This window comes from Monodelphis domestica, chromosome 4 (assembly GCF_027887165.1).
Source record: "Monodelphis domestica isolate mMonDom1 chromosome 4, mMonDom1.pri, whole genome shotgun sequence".
Lineage (NCBI taxonomy): Eukaryota > Metazoa > Chordata > Mammalia > Didelphimorphia > Didelphidae > Monodelphis > Monodelphis domestica.
The window spans coordinates 444,623,523-444,650,933 of record NC_077230.1 but is presented as its reverse complement, the minus strand read 5'-3'; the positions used below and the strand labels follow the sequence as shown (position 1 = coordinate 444,650,933).

Genomic DNA, 27,411 nt, shown 5'->3' with positions numbered 1-27,411 from the left:
GAGTTGTATGATCAGTATTGAACAAGATTCCTTCTGAAATGAAGGGGTGTACTGGGAATGAATACAGGAAGAGATCTACCTTCAGCTCATACTTCACTATATACACTGGACACATTATGTTGGAGATTAGATTCAGTACCTTCAAGTCACTAAGAAAGGTGTTTAGCTACAGCCCAGACTTTATAGACTGTCACTGAGGAGCCCTCATTAAACACCCCATATTTCACACTGTTCAAAAAATACTGTATAAATGGAGATTTGAACCTTTGGACTTCATTCCTCAGAAGTCCTAGTAGTTCTCCAAGTTCCCTATAATATATCTTGCATCTCCAAATTGGCCAGATCACTTTATTGGTATTTAAGTGGCGGTAACGCCTCCCACTCAGCCAAAGGGCCTTCCCAGAAGATTAAATGTAGCTCAGCTTCCAGCCACAAGGCCTTCTCCAAGATGAGGGGCCTCCTTGGAGGCTGGTGCCTTTAGAAAGGTCAAGGAAAATGTGAGTCTCCAAGTGGTTGTCTCAGGGAAGTGGTCAGCTCTCACCTCCTCCAAGTTAAGTTCCACCACCAAAGTCCACAAAAAGTCCTCTTATAGAAAGTGATGTGAAATATAAAGGCAGTTCTTTACAGCACTTCCTCTGTCTCACATGTAGCAAGGGTGGCTTAAACTTGGCTTTGGACAGCCCATAGGGTCAGTCAGTTGCCTCTGATTTGTCACTTCCTAGCACATGTGTGTCACAGACCATTGTCCCCCACAATTAATCCTTACATGTGGGTGTATACATTCTTGGTTGCTAAAATTCTAAAGACCAAACAGGGTGGAGTAAATCTAAAATTCACAATCAGCCTGATGATGGTTTGGAGACTAGTCTCCCCAATTGATCACTAAACATAATCATCTTGTACCTCTAAATCTTCTAACTACATGTGAATACAAAATTTCACCTTGTAAGCAGAAACTACAGTAGTTAGAAATAAGAGGGAAATAGAGAGTGACAGCAAAACCAATTCTTTTTCTATTTTTTATTTCTCTTGCCAATTGATTCATATACCTTATAACTCAGCCATGCATCCTGAAGTGATCCCTGTGTTTTTCAATCACCCTCTTAAGTGGGCTGTGTATAATTATTATTATTTTAAATTGTAAAGTTTAAATTTCTTTTGAGAGTAATTTTAGGTTAAGGACCATGCTACCTCTCTGAATCCAGAAAGTGGGTTGTTGGGAGAGGGCACCATGAAGATGCTTGCAGAGACAACACCCTGCACCAGAAGATCCAGAGTGAACTTTGGGATGTGGTGATTTGAACAGTGTGGGGTTGAATGCATTTGTTTTGTATGTATACTCTTATGCCAAAGGGGACTGCCCCCAACTGGCTTTTTGTCAATGTGCCTAGCAATCATTGGTTTTGTTCTCTTTCCTCTTCTCAAATTATTGTAATTTCAAAGTTTTTATGTTTACCAGTCCCATCAGAGAGACTAGTCTTCCTTGGCTCTCAGGGAGGTATGTATAAATAGAGATTTTTAACCTTTGGACTTTATTCCCCATAAATTTTAGTAGTTCCCCAAATTCCCTGTAATCTCTCTTGCCTCTCTATGTTGGAGAGATCACATTATTGGTATTTAGATGGCGGTAATGCTTCCAACTCTCTTCTTGCATGATGTCACATTAGCAGTGATTCTGGTTAGGTGGGGAGGGCTGAACATGGGCTAATCAGCCATGAGCACATGGTTTTTATTTTGTATCCTCTTCATTTCTTGATTTCTAATGATCGTTAATAAACCTCATTAAATATCATATTTTTATCATTAGAGATATAATTTTAGGTTTTACAATACCACAGTGATAAGGACTTTTTCTCTCATATCATAATGCTTGTCATTCTTCCTATTTGTCGGCATTCATCTATTACAGTTTTTTTTAGCCATTGCCTAGTTAATTGGCACTCCCTTGTTTTCTGTTTTTTTGCTGGCACGCCATGGGCAGGGTTCAGTCTCACTCATGGCTCCAGGAGTTCCTGGCAGGTGGCGAACAGTCAGTCAAGAAAATAATAAATGGAAGACAGCTATGTATATCATTCAGCCTTGGGCATGCTTTGCATCTGGCAGCTGTTCCACTATGCCCAGGTCTGGTGTTTATTCTTATACCCATTTTTTTGGCATACAGATTCATTACCTAGTACACATGCTCAAATAAAGATAATTGGAAAAGATATACATTAACTTTTAACAAATCACTTGATTAACATTCTGAGGTCATACTATATTCTTGTATTGTAACTATTGATTCTTTTTTTTTTAAACCCTTACCTTCCATCTTGGAGTCAATACTGTGTATTGGCTCCAAGGCAGAAGAGTGGTAAGGGCTAGGCAATGGGGGTCAAGTGACTTGCCCAGGGTCACACAGCTGGGAAGTGTCTGAGGTCAGATTTGAACCTAGGACCTCCCATCTCTAGGCCTGGCTCTCAATCCACTGAGCCACCAGTTACCCCCTATAACTATTGATTCTTAACAGAATAAAGGTTCCATACAAGATAAATTATTTCATAACAGGCAGCTTGATTCTCATTAACCTGTGAGGAGTTTGAGCTTACATTCAATCAAGGAAATTTACTTATTACTTTTAATAAAAAGAAATAATCATTCAGAAGTTCTTAAAGGCAATTCAACAATCATGTCATTGAGGTGGAGAGGTACTGGGAACACATTTCTGATTTAATATTATACTGATAATTTTTCAGCCTTTACTAGGGAGTTTCTCAAGGGGAAGAATCAAGTGAATGAGGCATGATGGAGCTTGGTGTACCTGCCCATTTTGTATGGGCTTTTATGATTGATTTATAGTCTTACTCTGGGAGAATAAGTTTCTATGAGTGGAAAAGTTCTGGGTTTGACTTGTGGCTATGGTTTCACTGGGAATTATGTACCTAAGTTAAAGTTAACACATGGTTGTCTTTTGGGATTGGGTTCAAGGGTCTGATCTTTTGGTGATGTTTTGGGGAAATAGAGTGCAAGCATATTGCTCTAATTTCATTCTTTCTAAGGCTAGGGAGGGGATAACAATCATGGCAATTCCATTAGTAAGGTATGTTGATGAGAGAAAACATATAGAGACATAATATTTCCCAATATCATTAATTATCACATTGTTTTAGACTAACAAGTTGTTCAACTTAGGTCGTTTGAACTGACATCTTCGTTTATTTTGTTTGAAAATCTTTACCTAATTTTAGGATTAATACTGTGTAGTGGTTGCAAGGCAGAAGAAGACTAAGAGTTAGGCCATGACCTTCTGCTGGTAGGCCCTGAGAGAATAGGGGTTAAAATGACTAACAAAGGCAATGTAGTGTGACTTTAGATTTGGATCAGTGGTGGCCCAAACAGTGTTTCTGTTCTATGTGTTGGCCCCAGGGGTCAGCCACACCAGGCCTTTGTACGTTTAACAAAAATCGGACTGTGGTTTGATGTGATTCGAATAAATGGTGTTTGCTTTATAAATAGCAGGATGGGGAATGGAGCAGGGTTAAAGGAGTGCCCTAAGCTCCCAGATTCTACCTGCTTCCACTCAGACACTGGGCTCCAGAGGCCTGCTTGGTCCCCACACAGCTGGGCTGCTCTCTTTCACTGTCTGCCCAACCCTTCTAGCTAACTAAAATCTGATCAGCTGGCTGTGAAGATTGGATTTGGCTCTCCCCTGATTGTAACAATGAAGGTACTTAGCTCTTCCTTGATAGTGAAGATAAAATTGTAATCCCTGGTCTATTTTTAGATATTAATCCCCAAAGTGTTACCCCAGTATTTAAAGTAGATCTACCTATTTTAACCACAAAAAGTGTGAACTACCTACAAAAAGGTGTGAACACCCATTTCATGCATTGAGTGGGAGTTCTGTGACCCCTGTGTGAAAGAGTTGGCAGTCCTGGAGAGGAGTTTCTGCTGTGATTGGAAGACATAAAAATTTAGAAGAGGTGACACAAGAGAAAAAGATCTTTAAATAGAGGAAAGAGGCACATGGAGAGTCATTCAAGAAGAATCAAGGATTCAGTCACTCAGAGGAGAGACTGGAAGATCAGTCACTCAGACTGGAAGATAGACACTTGAGGATAAACTGGAAGAGAGACACTCATACTTGGAGTGAAGACACTTGGCTGTGGAACTGGATCCCTGGAGGAGCTGGTGCAGGAGTCCTCAGACTGCTTTCCTTTTAGAGAGTCACATTGGTGAGAATAAAGGCTGACTTAGTTTCCTTGCTTTTCTGGAGATGTGAACCCCCAAGAAAGCCCCACTGTCTTGAGAGTATTTTCCCCTGGCTGGGGCTTAGAATTTCTACCTGGCTCTGAGGAAGCCAGAGCTCTCTCTCTTTCTCATCCCTTTCCTCTGTTCCTTTATATCTTCCCTCTATTGTAAAATAAACTACCATAAGTTCCATTTTACTTTAGTAATTCATTTTGGGATTCAGAAATTTAATCCCTGGCGACCACCAATCAAAATTCAGGATCCAACCAAAATAAATTTAACCTGGCCCACAACTATGAGAACAAAGTTCACATTATAAGGTTTAACTAGAATCCAACAAGCTTAAGCCAAGCATGGTCTAGCTTGGAGTAAGGAAGACAGATTCTGTCCAGGCAGCTTCTGAAATCTCCAGGAAGCCGGTCAGGATCAGGGAAAGAGTCTTTGCATTCCTCCATCTCCTCAGGTAGGTCTCAAGCTCAGCCAATTCGGTGTGACCTATCAAAATTGTCACAGGAAGTTGCTCTCCTACTCCTAGCATCCTAAGCCAAGGGGAACCCCTGGGACCTCTGCCCTACTTATCCTTCCCTGGGATTCCGGAATGGGACCCTAAGTGGTTCCAGGCGTGCAGTCAACTAACTGCCTTTGCAAACAGTCTTCCTTAAGGTTCTTGCATACTTTTTCCCAAAGATTTTTGCACATTTGCCTTCATCTATCTTTATTTTAACACCCCTGACAGGCCTCCTAATGTTAGGGTCTGAGTGGAAGACCACTCCAAGGAACACACGGAGACAATGCAATTCAGGCAAGGGGAAGTTTATTGCTAACAACACTAGGGGAAGCCCAACAAATGAGTTCTGAAGAGGCAGAGGCAGAGTGGAGTTTATATTGGTTAAAGCAGTCATAGTTGAGTTACTTGATGGGGAATGACAATATTTTTAGAATATTCTGTTAATCAATGATTTGGGCTAGGTTGACATAAAAAAATGGATGATTTGCATAACTGGTGGGTGATGTTGAACAGACATGAAAGGTGGACATATCAGGTGGTCAATTGGACAGACATGAAAGGTAGGTCACTATGTGACTACTGGCATACTGGGGGGTCCTGTAATTCCTGGGATCTTGCTCAGAACATTCCATTACAGGACATTCTGTTGTCCCTTACAGAGTGTCAGTTGGTTTTTACTACATGACATTCCCCACTTCTGGTTGTTCATAATGAGAAATCTTCCTCATGGTTATGTTGTTGGTACATAGCTCAGGGATGGTGTCCAAGGGTTGATACTGTTGCCTAAGCTCCAAGAGCTGGACAGTGCTGATACCATCTTTAATGAACTGAACCAAGCGGTTAAGGATACAAGGCCCAAAGGTCAACAGGAGGATAAGAATTACTAAGGGTCCCAGGAGGGTGGAGATTACTGTGGTGAGCCATGGGGAAGACTGAAATAGCTGTTGGTACCATAACTGGCCTGTTGCCCGGGCCCTTTCACTGGAGTCTAAGCTCCTTTTAAGTTCGGCCACTGATTCTCTGACTATGCCAGTATGGTCTGTGTAGAAGCAACACTCCTCCTGAATTGCAGCACAGAGACCACCCGGCTGGAGGAATAGAAGATCTATCCCTCTCCAACTAAGACCTTTGAGTCTAAGGAACTTTTAGCTACACAGTCAGTCAAACCTGAGGATGCACACAACCATTGGGTGCATTCCGGCGGGAGAAGGTATTGACTGTTGCTAGGAGTCAGGAGGATGTAAGGGAACAAAGGAATTTCCCTGTCAATAGTCCTGTTGTTCCCTCTCCCTTACCCCCACTGCCCCTGGCAGCTTCTGAGCATCTGTGAGCTACTGAAATCTGTGGATACATCCTGTGCTCCTCTCACTGACCACCAATGAAAGAGGTGCCCCTTCTGGAAGTACGGTGGCAGTAGGATAAATGGCCTCAGGGAGCCGCATGTGGCCCGCAGGGCATAGTTTGCAGACACCTGACTTAAAAGGTCTCCATTTCTTTAACCTATATTGGCTCATATAGTTTATGGGTCTCCTCTGGGATCTAGGAGAGATGAGTATTATCCAGGACCCCCAGTGGCCAGCAAGTCATCCCATTAAGTTTTTGGTGGCTGCTGGAGGAAGAACTAGGTGAGTCTCTCTGACCCAGGAGGCCAGAGGGAGAGACCAAAAAGGGGAGCAGAAACTTGGTTAACTGAATCTGGACCTAGGAAGAGAAGCTACTTGGTGACATCAGGTCATAAAAATTTTATGCACAAATCAGGGGAGTAATTAAATTTCCTACGGGGGTGACCTTGGAGGAGGGTTCCACAATAGTCAGGATATAGACTGTCTGCCTTTGGGTGGAAGAGGAGAGATTATCTCAACCAGAGGAGGTGGCTAGAACTCCTGTGCACAAGGCTGCTGGGGTGGAAGGAATAGGGAAAGTAAATTCCGGATTAGACAAAAAGGGCAAGGCTGAAGGCTTATCAGAAGTCCTGAGGGAAAGTCCACTTCCTTTGATAGTTCCTTCCTTCCTCTTTGTGGAAAGAAAAGAATTTGTTCTTCTCCGGCTGGGATTCCATTAGAGAAGGAAAACCTGTTTAGGAGTTCAGAATACCATCTCAAGGACACCAACATCTGTAAAGGTTGATTAAAAAGATCCTTGGTTCCATGCTTTGCATGTAAAATTGCATCACACCCATGACATTGCCATCAATGAAGATACATAAATATGACATCTGAAACAAATAGCCCTAGCCATAATCAACAACACAAAAGGCCCTAGCAATAATTAAAAACAGTCCCCATGAATGGAAAGTTATGAAAGAAAACATAAAGGAAAGCACATGTAAGAGTTAAAATGGTTGAGGTTGTAAACTGTAATGAGTTAAAATAGTGGAAGACTTAAATTGTGATAGATATAAGAGTGAGTGAGTAAGTTGTGACCACAGAAAATATGTTTTCACTACAGTGTCTTGTTTTAAATCAAATATAAGGTGGTCGCCAGGGAATTATTCCCAATTATGAATATACCCAAGTCAACTGGGTTTTATAGAGAATTTAATTAATAATACCATGAGAAATCAAAGAAAGAGAGAGAGAGAGAGAGAGAGAAAGGTATAAGTATGAAGGGCCTTAAGCCAACATGGCCTAGAGTCTTAAGAGAGAATCAGTCAGTCTTTTATCACTCACCATAAGATCTGTTCAAGCGAGGATTCTAGGGGGCAGAGTCTCCCCAGAGGGAGTTCCAGCCAGAGTCAGCCTCCCTTCAGAGACATCCTTAGAGATTTTCCTTCAAGAGATTCTTCTCAAGAGACCCTCCTTATAGCCTGTCTCTCAAGACCTCTTCTCTCAAGAGAGATCCTCCTCAAGAGATTCCTTTTTCTTATATAGGGGGTTTTCTCCTAAGTCACCTCCCCTAAGTTCTTCCATCTACCAATCACAGTAGATGTTTTCCAAAGGACAGCCCATTCTGAATTCACAGCTGAATCGACTAATCCCTTTAGTATGTTTGAACCAGAAAAAACACAACTGAGTTGACTAATCCTTTTAGTAAGCCACACCTGAGTAGGTTAGAATCTTTGAGCAAGTTTCTCACCTTTTTGTCCTGGCAAGTTTACAAGTTGCCTGACCTTTAATAGGTTCTTAGCACCCCATTGTATTAAAAAATAGGCATGGCTTAAGTATGCGTGTAAGCATTTCTCATTGTTCAGCAAAGAGTTTTCTCCCCTAATGCAATCTTAAGTATGGGTGGAGTAGATGTCTTTCCATTTCTGATCTAAGTAGAGTTCTCACTGTCCAAATGGGGAATGTTCCCAGTAGGGAATTGTTCCAATGGAGAATTCCCCAATGGGGAAATTTTTAACATTCACAAGTCTGAGAAATTTCAAGATTCACACACACGAGGGTACCAGTTAGAACAAGCAAGCACTGCAAAAGCAAATGAAACAGCTCTGGATAGAAAGATTGACAGTAAAACACAGATGAAAAAACTAGCATTTTGGAATTAGCTCCAATTAAAAAGTCTCTACAAAGTCTCTGCCAACAACTGTAACAACAAAGAAAAGTAACAAAGTTATTTCACTAAAAAAATAAAACTATGACTAAACGAAATACATTATTTCATCATTCTATCTCCAAGAAACCTCAAAAAGTCAACATATCTTAATGTGAACATCAAAGAGAGAAAACAATAAAACCCCTTGTGAAAACTTAAACATCAAAAGATAAGAGAATATCAAATTCATAATCATAACATGCATCTAATAACTTTTTATTTTCATTTTGTTTTGTTTTCCTTTTGGATTAACTCACACACCCCCACAACTAAAACTTGCATCCTATTTTCTTAAGGGGGGATTGTATTTCATCAAATCCAAGATTTAAATTTTGTTTGAGATAAATCTTCAGAGAAGAAGCTTGATAACTAACTGCCCACCTGGGCTGTCCTAAACCAAACTTGAGCCACCATTGGCACGTGTGAGGCACAGGAAGTGACGGAGAGAGCAGCCTCAGGAATTCGCTCACTTCCTGTGGACAGGGCTAGACGCCAGTTCGTGTGAGGAGCTTGAACAGAGAGGAGGCCTGCAGACAGCTTCCCTTCAGATTGGTCACGTGAGTCAAGGACTGATTCCTACCACCTTGGCCCTTTGGGCCTAAACTCCCTCTGCCTTGGTCAGAGGTTGAGTAACCCCTTTCCCTTCTCTCCTCCCTCCTTCTCTCCTTCTCCTTTTCCCTACTCCCATTGTGATTAAACCTCCATAAACTCCATTCTGTCTTGAGTGTTTCATTTTAGGAATTTTATAAGTAAATTCCTTGGCGGCCATTGTTCAATATTATAATAATCTTAAAAGGTGAAAATTTTCACCACAACAGTAGATTTTCTTTATTTTTTTTAAAATTTTTGTAGTAATATAAGTTTTAAATACATTTGTTCTAATAATGTCATTGCATACCCCAAAAGCTTTAGGCTATAAAAATAATGCCCTTGACTGTTTAAAAAAATTTATGGGACTTTACTTAATGATTCTGTCTGATTCCAGGACAAGAGAATACAAAAAGAGCCATTGCACAGGGCCAAAGAAGCACAAAGCTAAGCTGGATAGTGCCAATTGAGCACAAGGTCAAAGAGACCAACCAATCCTGATGGGGTTAATGAAAATTTTGAGCCATGACAAGAGGACTTGAATGTGTTTGGGGTTTGAGGTTGTGGCTGTTTAACATGTGTTAAAGGTAGGTCTTCCTTGTCCCACATTCTACCAAGTATCTCAAATTTCACTCCTACCTGGCTCCTATGAACTAGTCCCTTTTCTGGCTTTCAAAGTGTGGCAAACTTTCTGTAGTCCTGGCTACTAATTGGGTAAATGCACAATTGCTTAAATAATTTTAATTGGGCCCTGATTCAAGGACCTGTTATAGATTTGTTTTTCCTTTACTTAGATTTTCTTAGACAAAAGACTTTTACATTTTGTATTTCACCCACAAGTTATTTTTCTCTTTTATTTGGATTTTTTCATGTTTTTTATTTTCTTTTGCAAATTGATTCATATACCTCATAACACAGCCATGCATCCCTGAGTGAACCAGGTATTTGTTATTATTCACCTCAGGGGGCCCAAGTTATTATTGTGAACTTTGATTTAAATTTGAGCAATTTTAGAATAAGAAACTTGCTGCCTTCCAGAATCCAGAATGCACCATGAAGATAGATGCTTGCATAGACCACATGTACCAGAAGATCCAAAGTGAATGTTGGGATGTGAATTGAACTATGGAGGATCAAAATGCTTTAGTTTTGAATGTATACTCTTATGCCAAAAGGGACTGCCCCAAAATTGGCTTCTTGTCAACTTAGTAATCATTGGTTTTGTTCTTTTTTTCCCTTTTATCCACAAATTATTGCAATTTATAAGTTAGTTATGTTTCCATGATCCTTTTGGGGATACTGGTCTCCCCAGCAGGATCACAGGGAATAATGTATAGTTAGAAATTCTTGAACCCTTAAACAAAACTACATTACCCAAAGTTCTTTTCTGTATTGCCAGAATCCTTTTTTCCTTTTCCTGCATCCCCACATTTTATGTGAATTTATTTAAGTGACTGTAACTCCTCTCTCTTCCTCCTTTGCACCTGCGACCAGGCTGAAGTCAGTTCTTTCGCTTTAGTTATTATTAATAAAACTTTATAAAATACAATCTTTAGTTATTGATTATTAATTTAAAACCCATAAATCCAAACACTTTTGGGGGGGGGAATGCAATCAAGGGTTTTTCTGCTAAAAGATTTTGAGTTAAGAGGAGATGGAAGAAATTTTCCTCCTTCACTTGTTTGATAAGGAGGCCTAATTTCACTTCAAATGCTTTCACATGTGATTGCATATCACCGATGAGCTTCCCTTTTCCTTGAAGTTGCATATTGAAACTGCTGAGTAGCTCTGTTACATATGTCAGAAAGGCGAGGTGCCATTTCCATTCTGCATTATTGAGCTCTGATACTTCTTTGCTTTTTGAAAGCATAAAAGCTGTAATCTGTGGAAGTAAGTCACAGAAATGCTTCAAAACTTTCCCTCAACTCAGCCACCAGACTTCTGAATGGTACAGAACATCTTCATGGGCAACATTTAGCTCAGACAGAAATTCCTGAAATTGTCTGTGGCTTAGCTCAAATGAAGTTAATACAAGATACCCCAATTTTCATAACAGAGTCCCCACTTCAGTGATTTACTACATAGCAGCACTTTTTGGTGGATGAGGCAGTGTATGGCTATTGGATGAGAATGGTTATGTTTGTCCATCTCTGGGTTAATGCAAGCAATTACTCTTTTTTTAGACTCCATCATGCTAGGTGCACCATCAGTTGTCACACTGGCTAGGTTAGCCCAGTCCAGTTTTTGATTGATTAACTTAAAAGTTGCTGATTGATAGACAAAGAGTTTGATTCACTCTTCACAAAATCCTCCCCCACTCTTACTTTGGAGACCTAGGAGGCAGGATCAAAATGTTTCTAGAAGGTCTGACACCAGCCATTCCTTTAGTTTCATAAACATTTATTAAATACCTACTATGACTGAAAGGAGATAGCCCAGATGTGAGAAGAGGGGACGAAACCATAAACTGAAATGTTTCCTTTGATATTTTGATATCCTTTTCTACATCAGCACCAAGCTTAAAATCAGAGCTTAGCCAGAGTTCTGTTTGCTTTTTTTGTGTAATATATTTTGCTTACAAGAAATGCTGCAGGGCAATGGGACAGGGACTTGTCCAAACATGAGAGCCTAGTGTCCTCTGGTGGCCAGTGGTGATATTATGGTCCTTTTATTGCTTTTTACAGTTTGTTATTTCACCCTTTCACCCTCCCTCTCAAAACAACAGTTTTTTAAAAAATATAAAACCGTCACTATCAATATATATAGTCCAAAATAATTCTTCTCCATTTGATTTTTTTAGCTGTTTTAGAAAATCTTTGGGACTTGCACCAAAAGGTTCAAACTATGTGTATTCTTTGACCTAACTATGCTACTACTAGGCCTTTATCTCAAAGAGATTAAAGAGGAAAAGGACCCATATGTGCACACATATTTTAACACACTTTTCATAGTAGGTAAAAATTAGAAACTAAGAAGGGCCAGGGAATGGCTGAACAAATTTTGATAGAATGGAATTGTTGTTGTGTGTTCTTCGTTTTTTGAAGAAGACCAATGATATCACCATGTTGGGGTCAATGTATAGTATATTTGGCAATAAAAATGTGTCATGAGAAATGGCAAAATCATTTTGAGAAGAAAAGTTTAGGCTGGAAAGTGAAGTGAACCGAATTTGGAGAACAGTTTATAAGATGACACCCTCATGGAGAAAAACCACTTTAAAAGACTTTAGAATTTTGATTAATGTGATGCTAAAGAAAAATCCAGAAGTCTGAAGATGATACACACCAGCCACCTTCTCCTAGAGAAGCTGTGCTCTTAAAATCCAGAGTAAGGCCTACCTATTTGGTCCTGACCAAAGTGGACTTTTTTGGGGGGGAGGATATATATTGATTGTGAAGGTTTTTTAGTTTTTAAAATTTGGGGTCTCCAGATTTCAAGTCGACAATTCTGAACGTATAAGTTATACAAACTTAGAAAAGAGCTCTAGAAACTGTTGAAAATATTCAAATGGACAGAGATTACATTAAGCCTCCTAACAAAATAAAGCAAAACTAAGTTGAAATTTTCCCCTTCTTGTTAGAGAGAGGATGAGCTTTTTGCCAGTCTTAAAAGGGACCAGAACTCATAGGGGAATTACAAATGCTGGTTCAGGGGGAAATGTAAAAGGGAATGAAAGGGAGAGCAAAAAGGATACTTGGCTCAGTTCACTAGTCTTTGGAGACTTGGTGAAGTCCTTCCCATTTGGCTGTAAGGTTCCTTGTACCTCTATCTTCCATGGACTCCCTTAGGTTAACCTGGTCTAGGTTTCGGCTGCCTGGGAAATGACTGAGGTAATACTTAGGGCTCTAGGGGTTGTGAATGAATTCCTTGCAACAGAACAAAATGAACAACAGGAAATCTAGGAAAATTAACTTTAATAGATTTTACTAACTAATTTACTGGAGGCCTGGGGTGGTAGGTGTAGGATGTCCCAGGGGAAGTTCTAGGGGAGAAAATCCTCTCCAGCAGCAACCTGTGTAGTGTCTTCATCCATCAGATAAAAAGAATACTCAAAGGTAGAGGCTGAATCAAGTCCATCTTCCAGACTTAAAGAGGAAGAGAGAAAGGGAATCCACCACAAAAAAGGTAGTCATCAGGGCTTAATAATCTTTAAAAACAAAAACATTTTCTATGCGATGATTATACTTCTGAAATTTCCATTATATTCTGCCAAGATTGGGCTGCAATGGGTGGCTTCCCTTCTTAGCAAAGCAGAATCCATAAGGATTTCCACAAAACACAAAGACGTCACAGGATTAGTAAGGAAAAGCTCAAGGTGAGCTTTATATCAGAACAGAGGACTCCCATTGCCATGGCTGACCATCCCCATTTCTTAGGTTTTCACTCTACTCTCACCAGTGGCTCCAAGAAAAGATGGCATTAGAGTCAGCCCCGGCCCAAACATCTCTCTTGGTCTAGGGCAGTAGCCAGCATCCAAGAGGAACTTTGGTTGTTCAGGGCAAAAGCTCAGGGTCCTTCTGCGTCCATCACAAAATATTTCCCCAAATGCTTCCTGTCCATTTGCAATAACCAGGCAGGTGTGCCATTTACCAAACTCCAATGGGCTTCTCATGCTCCAGAATGAATGTGTGTTAACCAGAAGAGGTGGACATCCTCTTGAATGAATAAGCAGTAGCTTCAAAAATGTGAAATCACAGCGTTCAAGTCAAAAGGATTAAAAAGAAGAAGAATGTATGGTGTTATTGGGATGATTATCTGCTGACGTTCCATATTGCGCCATCCACCACGCCAGAATTGTAAAGGAGAACACTAAAACCTAACAGGAGGAATCCTGGGCCTTTCCTTTGGCTCCTGCTGGAGATGCTGACCCTGATAACGAGCTCCTCCATTTCCAGCTTTGGGGGAACAACAGTTAGTACAACTTCAAACATCACCAGCCACCCCTGAATCGGCAAGCACTGAAGGGTCCTGGAGAGAAATGTTCATTTAGGAAACATATGGGAAATGCAATATAAACAATACCTGGAAAAAATCCAGAGCTTAAGTTCTCAAGGTTCTATGAGAAGCGTTTTCACACACATTGACAATGATTATGAAAAAGAACCCCAAGTCATAGTGTTTCATTCCATGAAGAACTTTTCTCCATTTTCATTGGTCCAAAGCAGAGACCCCAAATTAGGTGAGTCACTTTGGGTTTAATAACCTTGACTCCCACACTCTGGATACTTCCATTGGAAGCTGCTGCCAACCATTGGTGAACCTTGAAAAAGACAGAACCGCCCAAGTAGTTGGAAAGAATATAACAGAGTTTAGGAGCCCCCAGCTCATCCCATCCCCCTTCCCGACCAAATCTACATGTGCCCCACCAGCACCTCAGGACCAGGGAGACGGATTTCTTATGGCCATCACACACAGCTCTGGGACCCTGGAACAATGTCTCTGGGGAAAAGCACCAGGATTGGGAATGACCATTCTGAGGAACTAAGGACCTTAGGGTCTTCTCTGCCCTTTGGGGAATAAAGGGAAGGGAAGGTGTCTGATGAGCTTCCAGGCAGGCTAGGGAAGGAGACTTTGGGCCCAGGGGCTGGACTCCCCACGAGATACCAGGAAGACACATCTGAGCCAATGGGGAACTCTGGATTTGATTCTGTCTGTCCCTCCTTCTCAGGGTGCTTCATGGGTGCTTGATGGCTTCTTGGTCCGTCTGGGAGGTTCTTGAAGGCAAGTTCCCAAGGGACAGACATGCCACTGGGGGTTCGCTGAAACAATGTTGTCACCATCGGGTAAGACGTTGCTCAGAGACTCTATCCTTAGCCCAGTCTGTTTCTCTCCTGCACTTCCCCTTGTCTGCATACTTTCATGTACCCATTATTCTGGCTTCTTCTTCCTCCCAGACTCCCCCTTTCCTCTCCTATGGAGCTAACAAGGCCTTAGACCAAATCCCACTATGCCCCAGTCCTTGGAAGATGGGGGGCCATCCATGTCCTAAGAAGCCCCCCAGGATGTTGTGCTCCTAAAGTGCCTCCCCTGCCCCCCCATTCCCCTTTGGAAGACAAAGTCCTGGGGGACTGGAACTGGCTCTGACAAGACTCAGGGAAAGGTCCCTTCCTTGTAGAGGGGGACAGGGAGGCTAGCATAGGGGCAGACCCAGGGTGGAGATGTTTCTGGTTGGAGGAGAGGTAAGTTGGGGAAGCCCAGCCTTCTGGGAATACAGGATCCCCAACTGGGGGGGGGTTGCAGGGGTAGGGACTGTTAGGGTTAAATTTAGGGGTTGAGACTGAATATAATAATTATTGGTCTCCAAGGATTTTATTATAAAAATCCTAAATGAAACACTCAAGTCAGAATGGAGTTTTATGGTGATTTAATTACAGCAGGAGGAAGAAATCAAGAGAGAGAGAGAGAGAGAGAGAGAGAGAGAGAGAGAGAGAGAGAGAGAGAGAGAGAGAGAGAGAGAGAGAGAGAGAGAGAGAGAGAGAGAGAGAGAGAGAGAGAGAGAGAGAGAGAGAGAGAGAGAGAGAGAGAGAGAGAGAGAGAGAGAGAGAGAGAGGGAGGGAGAGAGAGAGAGAGAGAGGAGTTCAACTCAAAACCGCTCTTGCTCAGGCTGAGCCAAGGCGAGAGTTTAAGGCCTTGGAGAACCAAGGCAGAAAAGGGAGTCAGTCTTTTTCAATCACATGACTGATCTGAAGGAAAACTGTCTGCAGGGCTCCTCCAAGTTCAAGCTCCAGGATCAAACTGGCATTTAGCCCTCTCCACAGGAAGTGATGAGAACTCCAAAGGCAGTTCTCTACCTCACTTCCTGAATCTCACATGTGCCAATGGTGGCTCAAGCTTGGCTTAAGACAGCCCAGGGGGGGCAGTCAGTTGTTTCTGATTTGTCAATTGCTAGCACATGCCATGTAATGTGGGTGTGCATATTCCTGGGTGCTAGACCAAGTAAGATGGAGGAAATCTAAAAATCACAACCCCCTGATGATGATTGGGGGACTAGTCTCCCCAATTGATCACTAAACATGTGTCCTGTACCCCAAAAATTTCTAACTGCTGGTGTATACAAAATTTTACCCTCTAGAAGGAAAACTACAATAGTTAGAGATAAGGGGGAAACAGAAGAGAGAGAGACAGCAAAACCAATGTTTTTGCTGAGCACATTGACAAAAACTAATTAGGGGGCAGTCCCCTTTGGCATAAGAGTGTACATTCAAAATAAATGTTCAATCAACCTTCAATTCAATCAACCACACCCCATGGTTCATTCTGGATCTTCCTGTAGTGTAAGGCTTTAGGAATCTTTCTGCAAACAGTTCATTCTAGGGATTTATGAGTTAGCAAGCTTCTCTGAAGATCTTTCTCGAACAAAATTGTAAATCTTGGATTTTATGAAAATACAATCCCCCCTGAAGAAAGTGTTGAAAAACACCCAGTCCAGCTGAGGATGTAAGGTTTTAGTTATGGGGATGTGTGAGTCAATTAAAAAAAAAACAAAAACAAAAGAAAAAGAAAAAAATAATGAAAGAAAATTAAACTCTTTTAATTGATATATATGTATATATATATGTTTTAAAGAAGAATTCAAGATCAGTATCAAAATATCAAAAATCTATGTATAAAAAATTTTGAATAAGCAAGAATAAATTTTTCACAGGCCCTTATATTAGGGTCCAATTAAGTAAATTCTAATCCCACAAGTCTGTAGGACAGAATGCACTAATATTTCATTGGTTTTGTTCTCTTTTCCTCTTATCCTCAAATTATTGTAATTCCAAAGTTGGTATGTTTACAAGCCCCAGCGAAGAGACTAATCTTCCTCAGGCCTCAGGGGGTTAATGTAAAATGGAGATTTGAACCCCAGATTTCTTGGTACTTCCCAGAATTCTCTAAAAACTCACCTGAGTCCCCCACCTGGGTGAGATCACAATTTGTATTTAAACTGGCTGTAATGCCTACTTTGGGTTCTTTCTCTTCCTTTACTAGGAGATTGCAACATGTAGTAAGTAGTGTAAATCTTGAAATTTCTCAGACTTGTGAATGTTAAAAATTTCCACATTGGGGAATCCTCCATTGGAACAATTCACTACTGGGAACATTCCCCATTTTGATGTGAGAACTCGCCAGGATCAGAAATGGGAGGACCTCTACTCACCCATACTTAAGACTGCTTTAGGGGAGAAAACTCCTTGCTAAACAATGAAAGTACTTGGACCCATGCTTATGATGAGGCAGGGAGTTCTTTGAGCCATGCCTGTTTTTAGAATTGATACAATGGGATGCTAGGTACCTATAAAAGGTTGGGCAGGTTTTCTCTTGATGGGATTAGTTGACTCAGCTGTGTTTTCTCTGGTTCAGACTTACTGAGGGGATTAGTCGACTTAGCTGGAATTCAGATGGGCTATCTTTTAGAAAGCATCTATGGTGATTGGTAGATGGAAGAACTTGGGGGGAAAAAACTCCTATATAAGAAAAGGAATCTCTTGAGCAAGGGATCCTTGGAGATAGATCCTTTTGGAGGAGGCCCTTTGAAGATCTCTTGAGAAGAAGTCCCCTGGGAGGCTGACTCTGGCTGGAACTCCCTCTGGGGAAACTCTGTTCCCCAGATATCCTTGCTTAAGACAAATCTGGTGGTGAGTGATAAAAAAATTGACTGATTCTCTCTCTCTTAAGACTCAGGTCTAGGCCATGTTGGCTTAAGGTCCTTCATACTTATACCTTTTCTCTCTCTCTCTCTTTCTTTGATTACTCATTGTATTGTTAATTAAAATCTCTATAAAACCCAATTGACTTGGGTATATTCATAATTGGGAATAATTCCCTGGGGACCACCTTATATTTGATTTAAAAACCAAGACACTGTAGTGAAACATATTTTCTGTGGTCAAATTTACTCACCCTTTCTTATATCTTTCACAATTTATATCTTCCACCATTTTAACTCACTACAGTTTACAGCCTTCAACTATTTTAATTATTACAATTTAAGGCTCCAACTATTTTAAATATTACAGTAGGCTGTGAATGGGCTAATCAGCTTTAGGCACGTGGTTTATTTTGTATCCTTGATTTCTAATTATCTTTAATAAACATTTTAAAATATAATACTTTTATTACTAGAAACTAAATTAACTGTTATAGGAAGGACTGGAAGAAACAGGAAGGATGTGGGAGAAAATCTTTGCAAAGAAGCTGAGTCTGGGGGCAGCCAGATGGCTCAGTCAGATGGCTCAGTGTATAGAATCTGGCCTGGCCTGGCCTGGACAGCAGAGGTTCTGGGTTCAAATCGGGCCCATGACAAATCAAAGCCCTTCTGGAGTCCAGACTCTGTCCTGACTGTGACACAGAAGGGGAGGCTTAAACAAGAAGAGGAACATGGCAAGGGAAGAGCTCAGAGAAGGCAGGTCTTGAGCTGGAGAGAGACAGGGACAAGGAGGAGGAGGGGAGGCCAGGAAGCCCCTGCTGGGGGAGGCCTGGCCTCCAATGGGGAGTCTGAAGGCCTGAGAGGAGGCCCGAGGGGGAAAGGCTTCCTGCTGGGGGAGGGCAAGAGCCAGGCTTCTGGGGGTTGGGCCTGGGGTACCTGTAGGAAAGGGCTCCTCCTGGGCTCCTGGAGGCTGGCAGGCCTAGGAGGACCCTCCCAGGGTTCAGGCTGGAAGCAGAAATTCTTGGGTCTCCCATTCCTGGGCCTCTCCTTGGAGCTGAGACTTGTGTGGCTGCTGGAGGCCAGCTGGGCTGCTATGGGGGTCAGGCAGATCCCAGCCAGGCTGCTCCCTCCCCCTGGTCCTGGCCTCCCTATCTCTCAGGCCTCATTTTCCCCATCTCACCTCTTGGCCAGTGTGTGCCAGTGATGCCCCAGGCAGGTCTCCTCCAGGCCCAGCTCCTCCAGGCCCCCAGCACACCCTAAAGGTTCTGGGCTGCCATCCCTGCCTTCCCTCTTGGGTTACAGCTGTCTGTTCCTCTTATCCCCCATGAGTCAGGAGGCTCGACCTGGCCTCAACCCATCTGGGATCCGCAAGCCTCTTCTGCCTCCTGGTCCCTGGGGAAGGATGGGGGAGGCCCCTGAGGCCCAAGAGAAGGAGGCAGAGATGGAGGCCAGGCCTCCTCCTGTTCAGAGTTAATTCATCTCCCAGCTGGGCCCTCCCTGCTGCCTCCCCTGAGGGCAGGCCCAGCCACCTCCCTGGAGGCCTCCCCCTCTGGCCTCCCTTTAGGGTTCCCTCCCAGCTCAAACTGGAAAGGCCCAAAGCCTGGAAGGAGAGTCTGGAGTTCAGGGAAGGGCCTGTTCTCCCCCCTACCTCCCATCCCAGGCCTATGTATTCTGTCCTCTTGAGCCCCAGAGACAGCAGAGAGGAATTCAGAGCAGCAGCCCCAGCCCTGAGGCCAGAAAAGGAAGACTTGTCCAGGGAGAGACACCCTTCCAGGGTCTTTAGCTCCTCAGTGCCTGGAGTCAGGGAGGCCGGAGATCACCCCTGCAGGACCCTGGACAAGTCACCTGACCCTGCTTGCCTCAGTTTCCTCCCCTGTCATATAGACTGCATAAGGAGAGGACAAATCTCTGTCCAGAAAGCCCCAAAGGGGGGGGGTGCAGGGGGGGAAGAGTCAGACAGACCTGAACAGCCTGAGCCCAGCAGCCCTACAGACAGACACACAAACATCCCAGTCTGTCCATCAGGGTGCCAAGGCTGGGCTCAGCAGGTGCTGCTACCTTCTGTGGCCTCCTCAAAGGCAGGAGGGAGTTCCTGGGCCTCCCCCAGCCTCTGAAGGGTTTTTGGACCTTGTGGGCTGGCGGTGGTGCTTGAGGAGACCCTCTTCAGCTGGCCCAGAGGCCCAGGAGACCAGGAGGAAGCAGCTCTGTTTCCCCCAGACCCTCTCTAGACCCCCTTTGATAGAGCCCCTGCATCAGGCTCTTATTGTGTGGATCTCACAATGGGGGAAACTGAGGTAAAGACTGGAGAAGGGCCTTGGCCAGGCTCCCCCCATCTGGGAAGTGTCTGAGGCCAGGTTTGAGCCCAGGTTTTTAGGGTTCCAGGAGCAGGAGGTCAGCCCCAAGTCCCCCAATTCCTCCTCTGGGGACAGGGTTGGCCCCTCCTTTGGGGAGCCCAAAGACACCCCCAAAGCAGAAGGAGCAACAGGATGCTGAGAAAGATCCCTAGAGGAGGGGAAGCTGTGGGAGGGGGATCTTGGGACTGGGCCCTGGAGGGTTAGCTGCTGCCCTGTGCCTCAGTTTCCTTCTCTGTCAGAAGGGGGCATCCTAGCAGCCCCTCCCCAGGCTGTGGGGATCACTCCATTGAGGGATCAGTCAATCAATCAATCACCATTTATTAGACACCTGCTGTGTGACAGGCTCTACACTGAGGCAGCTTCCAGGCTAGAGAAGAAGATGCAGGGCAGGGCTGGAAGGGGAAACGGGGGAGGGGAAGAAGGCTGCAGCAACCAAGCTGGGGAACAATTCCTGTAAGTATCCTCCTCCACCAGGGCTCCAAGCCTAGAGGGCACAGGAAGGACTCCATTTCCCAGAATGCCTGTGTAATGACTTCCTTCAAGCCTGGGCCCTCCCATTGAGGAAGACTCCATTTCCCAGAATGCCGGGACATGACGACCCAAGTGCCTCCCCCCAGTGCGGTCCCAGGGCGTGCTGGGAATCTAAATCAAGGCCGTCTTAGTTTCTGTAGTGCTCACTTCCGAGGTTCTTTGGCGTTTCCTCCTTTAGAAGGGGAGGGGAGGGAGCCAGTGCACAGGCGCAGTAGCCCGGGCTCCCTGCTCCGTCTCTCTTGAGAGCGGGAAGATCCGTGTGGACCAGAAAGTGGTAATAGCCTGGGATTGGCTGGGAGGCCTGGGAAGAGGGAAGGTGCTCCTCCCGTGCAACAAGGGAGGATGGGCCGGGGCGGTGTGGCGGGGGGGGGGGAAGGGGAGGTCCGCGTCTGCGTCTATCCACCGTTTCAAAGGACTATCCGAAAGGGACGAACACGGAAGTGCCCGTGTGGGGCGGGGGCGGCTCTGTCCGGTCCAGGAGCCTCGGCGGGGCTTTGCCCTCCCCCGGAGGAGAACATTGTGCCCCAATCCCCGACTCCCTCCCCGGCCCCGGAGTCTGGGGGCGGCTGGGGAAGGGGTGCAGTCACAGGCTGGGGGCGAGGCTGTTTCGGGCCTTTTCCCCACGGGGGACCTTCAGGTCCGAACCTGCCAAGGGGATGTGAGATTAAAGGGGAAGAAATACTCCAAGTATGTATCACGTAGGATTTAATCACAATAAAGTGAGGAAGAAAAGGGTTAATTCGGCCAAGTGAGCAGAGCCAGTGACACCCACACCAGCGAGCTCTGCTGAAAACCCCCAAGCTCCCTGAGAGCTGTGCAGTGTGGGGCTCAGCCTCATTGACCTTCCAAGCTCCCCTCCCTGTGCAAAATGAGGACGTCACTCCAAAGGGTGCTGGGTAAAAGTAGTTCAGCTGCAGCAGATTTGTATTTGCACAGGGAGAAGCAGCCAACATGAGCCTGGTTGGAGTGGGGGGTGCCCGTGCCCAGAGGCCATGGAAGGAGCTCTGATCTCTGGCACAGAACAAATGCCAACACGTTTTCCCCAACCTGGACCTGCTGCCCATCTCTCTGTCCAGCGTCCCCCTCCCCCCCCTTAACCAGTAAGCTCTCCTCCTAGGAGTCTCCCTCGATCCACTCTGTGCACCCAATGCAGCTTCTGAATGGAATGAAGCCGAAGATGTCATCAGAGAAGCTGGGGAATCTTTGTCCAGTCCAGTCCAAGGTCCTTTCCCAGCCTGAAGCTCCCTGTCCCCTCCTGTGGGGAGAGTCTCCTCTGAGGCCAGGGGAAGGGCCCTGGGAGCCCCTCTGAGCCCCCTCCCCCGTAATTCCCCACAGGTGCACAAGGAAGAAGTCTTCCCACCTTGGGACTCCCACCCCCTGAAGCACCACAATCTGGCTGAAGCAGAAAGTCTAGAGCCAGAGGGAATGGCCCCCAGCACCCAGAGGCCCCCTTCCCAGGTGAGTACAGTCCATCCCTATCCTGACCAAGCTCCACAAAGGTGGAATCCAGGAGAACTTAGACCTCTGTCTTTCCCAAACTTCCAGGGGCGCCATCACTGCTTGCTGTCAGTGTGACCTCAAAGGTCACCCACAATTCCTCACTGTGTTCTGGGGATTTCCAGGGACTCTGTAGCCCCTGCTTGATGTGCCAGTCCAGGTTCCAGACAGACAGACCCAAGTGTAGTCATTTCTTCATCCACTCTCTAGTGGGACATCAGAGGAGAATGCCCCTGTGTCCCCCCATTCCAGGGAGGGCCCAAGGACAGTCTGTGCTCCTGACCTCCAGGTTCTGAAGTTTGGACAGGTCAGTCTGCCCTGCCAAAGAGGCTTTGGAAGAAGTTTGGGGTGAGATCAGGTGAGGGCACAGACAGGAAAAGGTATGTTTTTAGTAGAAGAAAAAGATGGGAATTATGGGTGAGGGCCATTTGCTTTTCAAATATAATTAAACTACCAGGAACTTAGAGTGCACTTAACATTCAGAAACTTTAGATCTTTCCTTATCTGATTAGATTATAATCTAAGGGGTCCCCAAACTTCCACAGATTACTGCTTTTATGCTTTCAAAAAACAAAGAAGTACCAGAGCTCAATGATGCAGAATGGAAATGACACCTCACCTTCCTGACATGTAACAGCTACTCAACAGTTTGTTTCTTTTTTTTTTAACATTATTTTTTTGGTCATTTCCAAACATTATTCATTGGAGACAAAGATCATTTTCTTTTCCTCCCCTGAATCCTGAATGTGATTTCTCTTTCTAATTCTTGCTTCTGAGCTGTGTTGGAAATATATAGAAATGCTGATGACTTAATGCGGGTTTATTTTGTATCCTGCAACTTTGCTAAAGTTGTTGATTATTTCTATTAGCTTCTTGGTTGTATCTCTAGGATTCTTTAAGTAGACCATCATGTCATCCGCAAAGAACGATAACTTGATCTCCTCCTTGCCTATTTTAATGTCTTTAATTTCTTTTTCTTCTCTAATTGCTACTGCTAGTGTTTCTAGTAAAATGTCAAATAATAGAGGTGATAATGGCCATCCTTGTTTCATTCCTGATCTTATTGGGAATGCATCTAGTTTATCCCCATTGCAGATGATATTAGCTGATGGTTTTAGATATATACTGTTAATAATTTTAAGAATGACCCTTCTATTCCTATGCTTTCTAGTGTTTTTAATAGGAATGGGTATTGTATTTATCAAAGGCTTTTTCTGCATCTATTGAAATAATCATGCGATTTTTGTTGGTTTGCTTGTTGATATGGTCAGTTATGTGGATGGTTTTCCTAATATTGTACTGAAGCAGGGTGCAGAAAGGGAGCATCCTCTATTTTCAAGCGACAATACCTTTTTGTTTTACTCTTTTACCCCTTTCTTTAACAGTATAATTCCAGACACTGCCTCTTCTAAAGAAACATTCCAAAACAAGGAAAGCCCGATTTTTCCACTGGGGACTGGGATGTGACCTATTCAGGGTCTGCTTCAGTATGTGACAAGGAAATCACTTTAAAAGACTGATATATATTAATTTAAGGTCGCCAAGGAATTCAGCTATGTAATTCCTAAATGAAAACTCAAGTCAGCCGTCAGCCTTTTATAGAGTTTAATTACAAACAGGAGGAAGAAAGGAATTAGAGATAGAGAGAGAGAGAAAGGGGAGAGAAGGGAATAGGGCTTAAATACCCCCTCTGTTTAGGCTGGGCCAAAAAGGCCCAAGCCCTTAGATAGCTGGGGCAAAGAAATGAGATCAGTCCCTATTACTCACGTGACCAAAATGGAGAAACAGTCTCAAAGCCCCCCCACCTTCAGCTTCCTTCAGAGCAAGCTTCTCAGAGCACACTCCAACCACTCAGACCACTCCTCCACTCAACCCCTCTCTCTTTAAGGAAACCATCCAAGTTGCCTCCCCTCAGTTCTCACATCTACCAATCACTGTCCATCAATTTCCCTGTGCCAATGGAGGCTCTAGCTTAACCCAGGACCACCCAGAGGTCTCTGGCTTTGCACATGTATGTTGAAGGTCATATTCTCAAATAATTAAATCTTTGATCCTTTGCTACAGCCCTTCCTAAATCCTGTTAACCTGAGTAGGGTAGAGATTGGAATAATTAAATTTTGATCTATGCTGCAGCCCTTCCTCAATCCTGTTAGGACTGAGTAGGGTGGAGATTGATTCCAAGTATCTCCATTGTATCAATTCTAAAATCAATCATGACTCAAAGAAATTCCTGTTCTATGCTTAAGCATAGGTCAAAGTCCTTTCCATTGTTCAGCAAAAGGTTTCTGTCCTAAAGTAATCTTAAGAAGGGAGGAGGAGGAACCTCCCATGCCAATGGGGTTCACATTCCAATAGACTATCAGTAAGAAATTTTCCAAGTATGAAATTTCCCAATGGTGAAATTTCCAACATTTATAAGTCTAAGGAATTTTAAGGTTTTCAAGTACAAGCAAGGTGAAGAGGAGGAAGAGAAGAGCCTAAGACCCTGTCTAGTCTGGAGAAGTTACATGGGGCTGGATCAGAATCCTGCCAGCTCCTTGTCTTGTAACCATACAGTGATGGGGAGGCTAGGGAAGGACAGTTTGTTCTCCCCTGTTTCATGAGCCTCAGCACTATCAGTTCCATGGTGCTATGGGAACAGGTGTTCCTAGCATTAATGAATAGAATGCCAGTGGCACCCAAGGGCTCCTTACTGATTAAAGAAATGTTTACTTGATTTTCCCCTTTAGTATTTTGTTCTGTTTCATTTTAAGCGTGTCATTGAGTTTCATTTTAATCATTTCCTGCTGTGTTGACCAAGTGGATTTCAGGTTTGGGATAAATAAGAAAAAAGTCCTCAATCTTGCTTCCAAAGTACAGAAACCAGCAGCTGCCCACATGACTATGGCAGGGTGCTGGAGATCATTATTGCCACTTCAGTTTGTCATCCTTGTTTACATTTGGGAAACAGTCTGTCTTGGAGTCAGTGGGATGGGGCATGGGATGTGATTTATAATTCTACTGTAAACACTGGCCCAGATTTGGCTGCCTCTCAGCCCTAGGAAAAGGTTAATATAGATGTTAAGGGATACTCACATTCTCTTCCTTTGACTCTGAGTAGGGGAAGAGAATTGGGAGAGGAGAGGGAGGTGGGTGGAGAGGGACATCAATTTGGGTCAGTGACCCCTGTGGCTGCCATAAGAAAAGTGGCCCCAACCACATTATTTATTCTTCCAAGTTGTGTGGGACTTAAAAACTAAAACAGTATGTATGCTTATTCAGAACTGAATATTGTTGGACTCCACAATCAGCTAAATGTTTGCTTCTGAGCCAAACAGGAACCCAGTTTCCTCAGATCTGGGGCCACATTTCTATGGAGATGTAATCTGAGTATCCCTCAAGTTGCCTGATCTAACTTCCCATTGGCAGATAAGGGTAGTTGTCCTGAACTGCCTATCATTGTTTACAAGACTGGACTTTTGATCCTTCTGGGGTAACAATATGGTTCATGAAGATGTCAGGGACAGAGATGGGGATAAGGTTAGGCTAAAGGGATGGTGAAAAAAATATGACATTAACATTTAAATTAAGGCAGCTGTCAGAGGCTCTCTGCAGACAATATTTGAAAATGCATACATTAAACTAGAGCAATCACTTGAGCCAATGCTTCTTTAGTTTTATAGTCCCAGGCTACAGAAATTCTTGGTGGTACATTGGCCACCTAGGCAAAATCCAGGATTTTGCTTTAAACTCTAGAAAAGCACAAGGAATTTGATTCCAAGAAAATCCAAGCTCCTTAGCACCATAGGACTCCCTCCTAATTTTCCTCTGATAGAATTCATATTATCATAATTAAGAAGCTCACATTTCTTTAGGAAAAGGACTTGATTGTTTTAGGGAGCTACTAGGTATGGGGTGCTCAGGGAGGAGTAATATCTTTGGTATGGAGGGCTTGTTGTGCCCTTCTAGGGCAGCTCTCCAGCCTCTGATCCCCACCTGACACCCAGCTCTCACTTGTGGCTCCCAGTAGCTGCTTGCAATGCGGCAGCGGCCACACCCCGGGCAACAGCTTTGACAAGCCGGCTAAACCTTGTGAGGGTAGCCATTGGGTCGTCGCTGACCCCTGGTGAACTATGGCTTTGCTTACCCAGCATGTAGAAGACTGCTTTGGTGGAACAGGTGAAAGAAACCAACGAGAAGGTTCAATGGCTGAGATGGCGATGCAGCAAGGCACTGTGGAGTGCTTAGGGCGTGTTGGAGCCCAGAGGACAACACGGCCATCCAATGCAGCTGAGGAAGTCTCCAGGTGTAACGACTTTTCGTGCCACTGGACCCAGGCTTCCAACGCCGAGAGAGTGGGATTGTCTCTGTGCATCGACTTTTCCACTTAAATCTTCATGCACAAGTGTCTTTGTGCACAAAAACGCACAAAGACAGTCGTCATCCTCGGTTACCGAGAGACAACTACCAGGTTTCCTAATGTTGAACCAGCCCCACATCCCTGGTATAAATCCTACTTGATCATGGTGAATGACCCTTCTGATCACTTGCTGGAGACTTTTTGCTAGTATTCTATTTAAGATTTTTGCATCTATATTTATTAGGGAGATTGGTCTATAATTTGCTTTCTCTGTTTTTGGCCTGCCTGGCTTTGGAATTAGTACCATGTTTGTGTCATAAAAGGAATTTGGTAGAACTCCTTCTTTGCTTATTATGTCAAATAGTTTGTATAGTATTGGGGTTAGCTGTTCTTTGAATGTTTGATAGAATTCACTTGTGAATCCATCAGGCCCTAGGGATTTTTTCTTAGGGAGTTCTTTGATGGCTTGTTGGATTTCATTTTCTGATATGGGATTATTTAAGAATTCTATTTCTTCTTCTGTTAGTCTAGGCAGTTTATATTTTTGTAAATATTCATCCATATCGCCTAGATTCATATATTTATTGCCATATAATTGGGCAAAGTAGTTTTTAATGATTGTCTTAATTTCCTCTTCATTGGAGGTGATGTCCCCTTTTCATCTTTGATGCTGTTAATTTGCTTTTCTTCTTTCATATTTTTAATTAGATTGACCAGTACTTTGTCTATTTTGTTTGTTTTTTCAAAGTACCAGCTTCTAGTCTTATTTATTAGTTTAATAGTTCTGTCACTTTCAATTTTATTAATTTCTCCTTTAATTTTTAGGATCTCTAGTTTGGTATTCTTCTGGGGGGTTTTAATTTGTTCGCTTTCAAGTTTTTTTATTTGCATTTCCAATTCATTGATCTTTGCCCTCCCTAGTTTGTTAATATATGCATTCAGGGTTATGAATTTTCCTCTGATTCCTGTTTTGGCTGCATCCCATAAGGTTTGAAAGGATGTCTCACCATTGTCATTTTCCTCGATGAAATGATTAATTGTTTCTATGATTTGTTCTCTAACTAACCAACTTTGGAGTATCATATTATTTAATTTCCAATTATTTTTTGATATGGTTCTCCATGTACCCTTACTGATCATTATTTTTATTGCCTTATGATCCGAAAAGGCTGCATTTATTATTTCTGCTTTTATGCAT

At 43.5% G+C, this 27,411-nt stretch overlaps 1 protein-coding gene across 1 annotated transcript in view; it reads left to right on the top strand.

Moving 5' to 3' along the window:
• Positions 1-20,719: 20,719 nt before the first annotated feature.
• The window catches only part of LOC103095836 (zinc finger protein 383-like), a 32,269-nt gene continuing 25,577 nt past the window's right edge, over positions 20,720-27,411 (top strand). The window contains exons 1-2 of the mRNA XM_056826300.1: positions 20,720-21,064; positions 21,713-21,835. Of these exons, the coding sequence (XP_056682278.1) occupies positions 20,720-21,064; positions 21,713-21,835 (468 nt within the window). The remainder of the gene's footprint in view (positions 21,065-21,712; positions 21,836-27,411) is intronic.